At 46.5% G+C, this 8872-nt stretch overlaps 1 protein-coding gene across 1 annotated transcript; it reads left to right on the top strand.

The window, feature by feature from the left end:
* The first annotated feature begins 234 nt into the window (after nt 1-234).
* LOC309670215 (uncharacterized protein) lies at nt 235-8720 on the top strand. The gene is made up of 2 exons (XM_082481075.1): nt 235-499; nt 8581-8720. Exons 1-2 carry the CDS (start codon nt 461-463, stop codon nt 8674-8676), a joined length of 135 nt encoding a protein of 44 aa, XP_082337201.1. The 5' UTR covers nt 235-460; the 3' UTR covers nt 8677-8720.
* The last annotated feature ends 152 nt before the right edge of the window (nt 8721-8872 follow it).

Here is an 8872-nt window from a genome sequence, read left to right as displayed (position 1 = left end):
CGCTCTGCCCCCGCCGCGCCGCGCCCCTCCCCGGGCCGCGCCGCCACCCGCTCCATTCACTAACCGGTTCTCGCCGGCTGCCTCCGCCTCTCGGCTCCCTCCCTCCTCCGCCCAACCTGCCGGCGCGGCGCCACGCCCCCCGCCGGCCACCTCGCTCCCACCCCGGACGCGCTAGCGGCGCCTCTCATTGGGCGGGCGCGATGCTCGTCGCTGACGTCGGCGAACGAGGGGCGGGACCCGGGGCGGGGGGCGCTTGTGCGGGAGGCGGCGCCCAGTGTCCCTCCTGGTGCAGCCGCGTCCGCTCCGCGCTAGCCCGCAGAGCCGCCCGCTGCCGCAGCTGTATGGTCCATCCCCGCTCCGCCGCCGAACCCCCTCCGGCAGCTCCGCGGCCTCCAGCGCCTCCACCTCCTCCTGGTTCTGCTCCTCCTGCCCCCGGCGGTGGCGCCCGCACCCCGGCTGTATGATCAGGCTACAGTCTTCAATGAGTAACCATATTCCTGTGAGTGCCGCCTGCCCGCCCGCGCCCCCCGCCCCGGTCCGCCTCCCCCGGCCCCTCGCCCTGCCGGGCGTGCGCCCCACCGGCTGCCCGCCAGTGCCCGGCTCCCGCGCCTCTCACCCTCCTCTCCTCTTGCCTCTCTTCCCTCCCCCCCTTCTTCCCCGTTTCCTCCATGTTGTCTCTTTGTTCTGTCGCCCGGGCCACGCCGGTTCCGGGCGGCTTCTCACAGCGCCGGCCTGCGGCTCCTCTCGGGCGGGCCGAGCCAGCCGGGCTCGCGGGGCGGCTCGGCCTTCCGCCCGCCCCCGACGCCCTTCTCCTCCCGCTCCTGCCTGCCGGTGCCCCTCTCCTCTCTCGGCAGGAGAGAAGAGAAGGGGGCGAACCCCTCTCGGCGGCTCCCGAGCGGCACGGCCCCGGGCACAAAGCCGCTTTGTGAGCCCGGCTGCCGCCGGCCCCGCCCGCCGGCCCGGCCTCCCCCCGCCGGTGTCTGTCTGGCGGCGTCTGTCGGGCCGGGCCGGGCCGGGGCGGGCGGTCGCCGGGAAGAGCAGCGCCCCTGCGGCCGCGGCTCCCGCACCCCAGGGCCCGCGTCAGGCCGGCGGCGCGGAGGCGGTGGGGTCCGGGAGCCCCCTGCCGGGGGGAAGGCCGGGGCCGGGCGGCGGCTCCGGGGGACAAGATGGCTCCGCGTCGGGAGCCTGATCGAAGCGTGATGCGAACCCGTGACCGCCGCAGCAGGGGCGACGGCTCGGCCCGCGGGGCGGTGTCACGGCCGGGGCAGCGTCTCCTCGCCGGGGACAGGCAGGCGGGCAGGCCGGGGTCCCAGCGCCCCCGCGGCTGCCGCAGCCCGGGGCTTTCCGGACAAGCCGGGGCTTGCCCGTGGGCGCCCGGCAGCCAGGTGGCGCGGCGGGGAGGGCGGCCGGGCCTCGGCGCTGGCGACTGGCTGGGCTAGCTGGCGTGGCCGGCACTCGCCCCCCCGCCCCGGCCCGGCCCCACGTGCGAGGGCGAAGGCGGCCGAACGGCTCCTCCTTTGTCTCGGGCGGGGAGTGAGAACCGGCGGCGAGCCGAGGACGTGAATTCTTTCCAAAATGAGTTGTGTGCGGCGGAGGTGGGGTATGCCCGAACTCACGTATGCAGCCGGCCCTGTTCCCGCCGGGCTTCGAGATGGCTTCTCGGCGGGGGCCGGGGGGGAGCGGGGGGGGGAGTCTGCAGAGGAGTCATTTAAGTACATGTTAAAGTGGATGTTTCTGTAACAGTTTGCTATCGGCCCTCAGAAGTTTACGAATGCAGTCAAATACCTTAAATTTGACTGAACCTGCTTTTAAGATCTCGCCATCTGGCTTTTCAAGGAAGGCATTTCCTTCTGGAGGTGGATCACAGCTCAGTATTGGGAGTTTTCGCTTTCCTCGTGTGCTTGCATTTTATTTTCTTTCTTTTTTTTTTTTTTTTTAACTCCCCTAATAATCTCTGTGTCTGTGCTGCCTAACATCTGTGGCCACAGAGCACAAGTGTGTATTTGTGTATTTAAGCACAAACAATGCAAGGCGTCCAGGTGGTACTATGACCTCCAAAAGCAGGGAAGCAAGAAAGGCAAAGCATTATCAAAAATCAAGCAATCTATGGTAACAGAAGCAGGATTAGTAGCAGTTATGCGCAGGTCTTGGTTGCTGTCTGGCAGCTAGCTACGCATGCTGCAAATATGAGCTGGCAAATGCACAGCCTGCGTGGCGTGAGGGTCCTGTGAGTCTGGTGTTTCTTATTGCTGCTGGAGACAACTTTCCAATACGTCTACCTGCATCTGCGTAGTCTTTCTAAAGCAGTGACTCAGAAGTATGAACTCTGTCTCCTTGTAATCTCATAAAACTGTCAAATAAAAAAAACTGAAGCTGACGCTTAAATGTTGGCTCTTATTATTCCATTGATGGAGCAGCAAAGGGGTTTGAAATTGTCTTACAGGAACAGAATTGTTTCGGGGGGAAATGTGGAAGAAGCAATACAGAAATTGCACAGCCATGGGAGGAAATGTGAGAATGAGAAAGAAAAATGAGTGACAGGTATAGCAGGAGCCAAGGGAGAAGGATGTCATTGTCTTACCGAAACTAAATGTGTCAGTAAGGCAGTAAATAAATAGAATTCACCCTTATCTAATAACGTCTATCTTGTGAAACCTCCTTGTTCTGACAGAATACATGCCACGCAAGATTGCTGGCTCTGTCCCAGTGTGTAGGTTGACTGTAAGTGATCACTACTTCTCTTAAAGATTAACCAGGACGTCTAGATCAGGGTATTACTGAATTCTAAGCTAGTAGCAGATTGTCACCTTATTTAAAAAAATAAAGCGCACTCTATCAGATCAATATAAGAGGTACCTCTGTGTTAAATATAAGTCTGTAATTCCTTACAGCTTTCTTCACAGATGCAACTTCTTGTTTGGCACTCATACATATCTTTATTAGCCTCGATGAAATAAAGCAATAACTGTCTTTGCGTGTATATGCTAAACTTCTCATGTTATTGCCTAAAACATAGTGGAATAAATTTTGAGTAGGATGACAGGATTTATGTAGTTTGCTATTGAAGTGACAGTGATAAGTCATTTTGAGACTTCTTGCTTTCAGAAACTCAAGAGGATGCATTAGAAAAGGGGATGGAATGGTTTCTCTGTCTTATTTTCCCCAATATTTGTTAAGGCTTCTTTGCATGTTTTTTTTTGTGATCTGAACAGAATTACTAGGAACACAGTCACGTGTCCTCAGTTTCATCATCTCTCTGGAAGTTGCATTGACTTGTTATACAGGAAGTTTTGCGATATTTTTTTCTTTCCCCAAAACTGCATACTTGAACCACAAGAAACATCCTTCGCAGAGCATGCTGTAACAAATTTATGATAAACAGTTTGGAATCTCCTGTCTGTGACACACGAGCATATTTTCTTAGGTCATGGGTCACTTTCTCTGGTCCAGAATGGGTAGTGTTATCACTGTGGATATCATAATACAGGCATTCGTGTGCCCAGTAGATAGGAGGAGCATCTTGTCAACCATACCTAATGAAAGCGTGCCTCTACTTTGCGTAACAGCTCTGCGGTTTGTACCCCTTACCCTCCCACTCCTCCTTGTCTGCCTTAGCAGTTGCTACTTAGGTCTTGAGTAGTAACAGAAAGTGTGGGGTGTTTGACCCTCTGTCCTTCAGTAACTTTTTGTCCAGTAGGAAGTTAGAACAATGAACTTACTTGCAGGTGTTCTCAAATTGTGAAGAAACGTAGTTTATTTTAGCTTTCTAGTTTTGATCCTGTGGTTTCAGTAGGTGAGCATGTGGCAGGTCTTGACTTCGGAGAATGTGATACCATGTACTTGGTTCTGGGTATAAATGTTTCTGGTCTATGAGCAGGTGGATTGAGCAACTGTGAACCATCTTGTGAAGGTGTGTCATGTAACTGTAAACAAGCACTTTTGTTTGTATGCTTCTCAAGATGCTACCCAGTTGTGAACAAGAATGTCAACAGCATGGGATAACCTTACACCTCTCTGTTTTCCACGTATCAGTAACGATTTAATAGTTTACTTTCATAAGGAGTTTTTGCCAGACACGAATGATTGTTTCAAACCCAGAATTTGCACGTGAATCTGCTTGTCAGTGAGGACAGATACTTTAGCTTCCTGTCCCAAAGAAGGGCATGAATTAAAGCTTTTCTTTTTGAGATGTCTTCCTCTTGCTTGAATAAACTGTTTCCTGACTTCTGCTAGCATAAATGATAATAGATTGTACAATCATAATTAACGTGACTTTATCCCATATTGGACAGGATGCCTTCTGTTAATAGCTTGTCCTGGCACATTAACCTTAGTTTTATTTTCCAAATTTATTTTGATGGATCTAGTGGTCTATATGTCTTTGGCTTTCTGGTACTGATAGAAACAACTGCTTCTGTTTCCAAACCTCTTCAGTGTTAATTTTCCTTAAGAAAAACTCACATGTAAATTGAAAAGAATATACTGGAGTATCCATCTTGATGGTACAAATGATGAGTTAGTGTCATTCCGATGAAGAAATTTCTGCATACAATACTATGCATTTGAGTTTCACTTATGCAGCCTTACGCTTTCATACGCTATCTTGACCTTTTTGATAGTTTACCTTCCAAGTAGTTAACTGTCTGAGAGAATATAGCAATTTTAAATCTGTATTTCCAGGCCTCTCAAAAGTCGCTCACGTCATTTGAGTTCCCCCTAAGCCCAAGGTGGTCTTAATTACTACAACGTTATTTTTAGAGCTGTTTTGTTATCTTCCAGGTCTTTGTGAAGACGGCTGAAGTGTTGTACTCTGGCTTGATGCCAAAACACAAACAGCATGATAATGTAGTACTTGTCCTTAATTTTCATTTGACTCCCAGACCAGAACTAAACTAGGTTGGCAGAGCTGTCTTAGGATAGCACAGTGTGTCACTGCCTTAAGGAGTCGGTCTGCGTGTGGAGCTTTCTGGCTAGCGGTGGTGAGAAGTGATGGCGTTCACATCAAAGGAAAATGTGAGCTTTGCTCCTTTATTATGTGGCAGCAGCAGTTGCCGAGGCAAACAGTGAGACTCAAATACATGCTTGGTTACGTCCTTCGTTGCATGAATTGGTAAGGTGCTGATGTGTCTAATTGCTAAGTGTTAAGTCAGTGTTAACAAAATGAATTCATTTATAGGGGTTAATTACACATAGGAGTCAAACTTCATTGTGTAATGTACTTGTTTCAACTTTGCGTAAGAATTTAAACTGTGCACCCAGTTTCTAGATATGATTAACAATCTGCATTGAAAAAGTAGGATTTATTACTTAACTAATGCTTTGCTGCCTGCCCTCTTCCTTACCAGACAAACTCATCACAGGGGTATCATATTGAGTATTCCTAGTTGCGTACTAAGGGCAGCCTGCCTACCAGGCTGGATGAATCCTGATTACTTCTTACTTCCTACCTGCCCCAGCAAGGGGTCATGTTAACTGTTTGCAATTATTCTATATTCTTTTTCTCCCAAAAAATCTCCATCTTGCTGATTGAAATGTCTCTTCTTTACCCTAGTGACCCCATTCTATCTCCTTGAGCTCACTCACATGCTTTTCTATTTCTGTTTCGGACAGCCTCCACTCCCTCATTCTCTACCAGGGAAGAGGACCGGCTATGATTCCTCTTAGCGGTCTTAAGGAGATAAACATGAGATCTGCCAGTGCACGTGGAAAATGGCACAAGGTCTTGTGCCGCTGTATCTGCTTAAAGCTGTTTTGTCCCTTTTTGCTGTTCTGCTTCTTAAACTAATTGAAAGTGACTTTAAATAAGCTATCCTTGGTTCTTTTTTTCAGTTGCTATTTTAGATGTTCCCTAGGTCTGGTCCTAGGAGTCTTTTTAATGCACACCTACCTTTTTCTGCTAGGGCATGGCTGGTATGTCAGATGACAATTCTTGGAGTTCTTCCGAGTCCAGATTCTTCTGGTTTCTGTTACTCTGTTGGCCTTTGACTTCAGAGGATCCTTCTTACTCATCTTTCATGCCTGGTAAATTTAGAGCTCTCACTGTCTGTCAGGGTATCACAAATAAAAGCTGAAATAGGTGGTTTGTTTGCAAGTAACTGGCAAACTTAATTCTACAGTCTTCACAGAAATGGTGATGGTAGTATCTCTGGAGTGGCAGCAAAGTGCATGTGAAATTGTTCTATTAGTTTCTTTCTGCTAACTTCTTTCTCATATTTATTAGCAGTTTTTTTGTTTGTGGTGGGTTTTTTGGGGGTGTTTTGTTTTGTTTTGGGGTTTTTATTTTGAACCATGCCTGTGATTAAGGTGCATCCTTAAAAGAAAACTTCTTACCATGAAAATGATACCTGGAGGTGTTCGGTCTGCTTTTTCTAAAGGTCCTCTGCAACATTGTGTGATGCAGCTCTACCCATCTGCTACAGTGCAGTCTCTTAACGATTTTTATCTTCTCTATTACTACTACTCTGTTACTGAAATTCCTCTTCTCTGGATTTATGAATGGAGCCAAGCCATGTCTACAACATAAAATATTGTTGCAGTTCTTTAAATTGTAGTTCACTTTGAGAACTCCTGTACTGTTAGGATGCCTAGATGACCTTTAAAGGTCCCTCCCAACCCAAACTATTCTATGATTCTATACCTCTTAGAAACCTTGACAGTTGTTAGACTATTGATCTGTTGTGACTTCTGCTTAATACTAATAGTTGTTAAATAGACTCAGTGTAGTCTTATGGTATATGGTTTAGTGCCTGCAGTGGAATCTTGGTCTGACTCCAAATGGTGGTTAGCAACCATGACTTCTTTGCATGTAGCTTTTTCTTCCTGCCATTTGGTAGAGTGTATTCATGGAATCACGGAGCTTTCAGAGTTGGAAGGGACCTCTAGAGATCATCTAGTCCAACTCCCCTGCTAAAGCAGGATTGCCTAGAGCACATTACTCAGGACTGTCTTAAGATACTGGCTGTTATCAGGACTTATTGTACAGTTGTCTTTAGGACCTGAACTTTTGAATTTGCTTTCATATGGTTGGGAACCTTTTCAGCGCAGGCTGCTTCTTTCATGGCCCTTTAAATGTAGAGCACTGAAATACTGTCTCTTCTCCTTATTTTCTCTTGTACATATTTTTTGATTATATATATGGATGGATGCATAGACCTGGTTTGTAGTTTAGAAAAAAATCCAAACAATGCTACAATGAAGTTACAGGTTCTGTTTGCTAGACACTATATTTATGAAGGCAAAGAACTGATACTACTGTGTCCCAGTTGGCAAAAAAAAAAAAAAAAAAATCACTTATTTAACAAAGTAAGTCTGTGATCGCAATTCTGGAGCACTGACTGCATGCTCAGCTAATCTATTTCCAAAGTGTCTTTGGCAATGTTTTATTTGAGCATAGAAATACGTGGATTCCTTCCAGTATCTTTTGGGAAACAAAACTTCTCTCCTGTTCCCTTCTGTTCCCTAGACAGGTGTTGTCAACAGCACTGGTACTGTGGCTGGGCACAAAACTAACTCCTCTGCTGTAAGGTTCTACAGTGCATAAAAGTATATATTCTTAGCTCATTTGCATAGCAGCACCTGCAAATAATTACACAACTCAGAGCAGTTCATCAGCTATCTGCTTCCTGGTTGTGCTTCTTGCAGTAATTTTATGTGTAAATTTAACCATGGCAAAATAGCACACCACTGGGCAGGAATAACCTGCGTATGTCAACTTGCTTGTGTATGGTTTTAGCCAGCCTGTTGCCACTATCTTGATATATTAACAAAGTCGTGGTATAAAAAGGCAATTAAAGGCAGATGAAGGTTGGCCATGTGTCTTCAGCCTTTAGTATGTGAAATGTTCTTTGGCTAGAAATCTGTGTGCCTTGAAAGTCTCAAAATATGTTCAAAAGCTCATATTGTTTTGTTAGGCCACAAAGACACTTTGCATTTGTTTTCAAGGCCTCCTATTTGAGACAGGTGGATTTAGATGCCTTTTTTTTTTTTTCTACTGGCTGTTCTGTATGTGAATTAATGATGTTTACATGCAAAGTAAGTCTTAAAGGCTAAAGACAAATGATTCTGCATTGATGTAGAGACTGAAAGTTTTGTTTAAACACTAGAAATTGTCTGATGCTCAGCTTGAATATTTAAGGAATCTCATCCTTACCTTCATGGGACTACTTAAGGTCAGTGTAACTTTAGTGTGTGTGGCGATGTCTCTGAATTCAGAATGGAAAATACAGTTGTATGGGTATCCTGGAAAAACTATGCTTTATATAAGTACTGGGGTTCTTAAAACTTGGTCTCTTGTTGCTATGTTTAGCACATTGGAATTGGTATTTTAATATATCTCAGGTTTTGGTGTTGAAACAACCCTATGTGGAAACTTTGTATTAAGTAAATGTATTTATTTTCAAGTAATCCTTGCTGAGAAAGGTAACAGTATTCTTACGCAAACTGAATTCTTGGATTAAAAAATAAACCTTGTGAAACCGATTAGTTGGTTTGGTTTTATTTTTTCATTTTATAATGCTTGGTGTCTTCAAAATAACTTTGCTTCATCTGTGCTCATTATGCTTTTTTCCCCTCTCTTTACAGCAGTTCTGTGGTGTTCTTGGTCACACATTTATGGAGTTTCTGAAGGGCAGTGGAGACTACTGCCAGGCACAGCACGACCTCTATGCAGACAAGTGAACTGTAGAAATTCATTACTACTCCACCAAGAAGCCCCCTTAAGAGTGGTTGACCAGGATAAGAAGTATTGAATTGAAATCGGCAGAGCATTTAACAACAGAATTCAGACCTGGATGGGGTAAACCTCAGTGCACTGCCTTTCTTTTGCCTCAGTATTACTGGATTGAAGAATTGCTGCTTCTTGTTAGGAGGTTCA

The sequence above is a fragment of the Vanellus vanellus genome (genome assembly GCF_965231255.1).
Source record: "Vanellus vanellus genome assembly, chromosome: 3".
NCBI lineage: Eukaryota > Metazoa > Chordata > Aves > Charadriiformes > Charadriidae > Vanellus > Vanellus vanellus.
This window is presented reverse-complemented; position numbering and strand designations above follow the sequence as displayed.

Excerpts from the sequence above, each read along its gene's own strand:
- LOC309670215 (XM_082481075.1), top strand. The coding sequence starts at position 461 with ATGATCAGGCTACAGTCTTCAATGAGTAACCATATTCCT. Across the intron at positions 500-8,580 it reads CAATGAGTAACCATATTCCT|CAGTTCTGTGGTGTTCTTGG; the intron begins GTGAGTGCCGCC and ends CTCTCTTTACAG.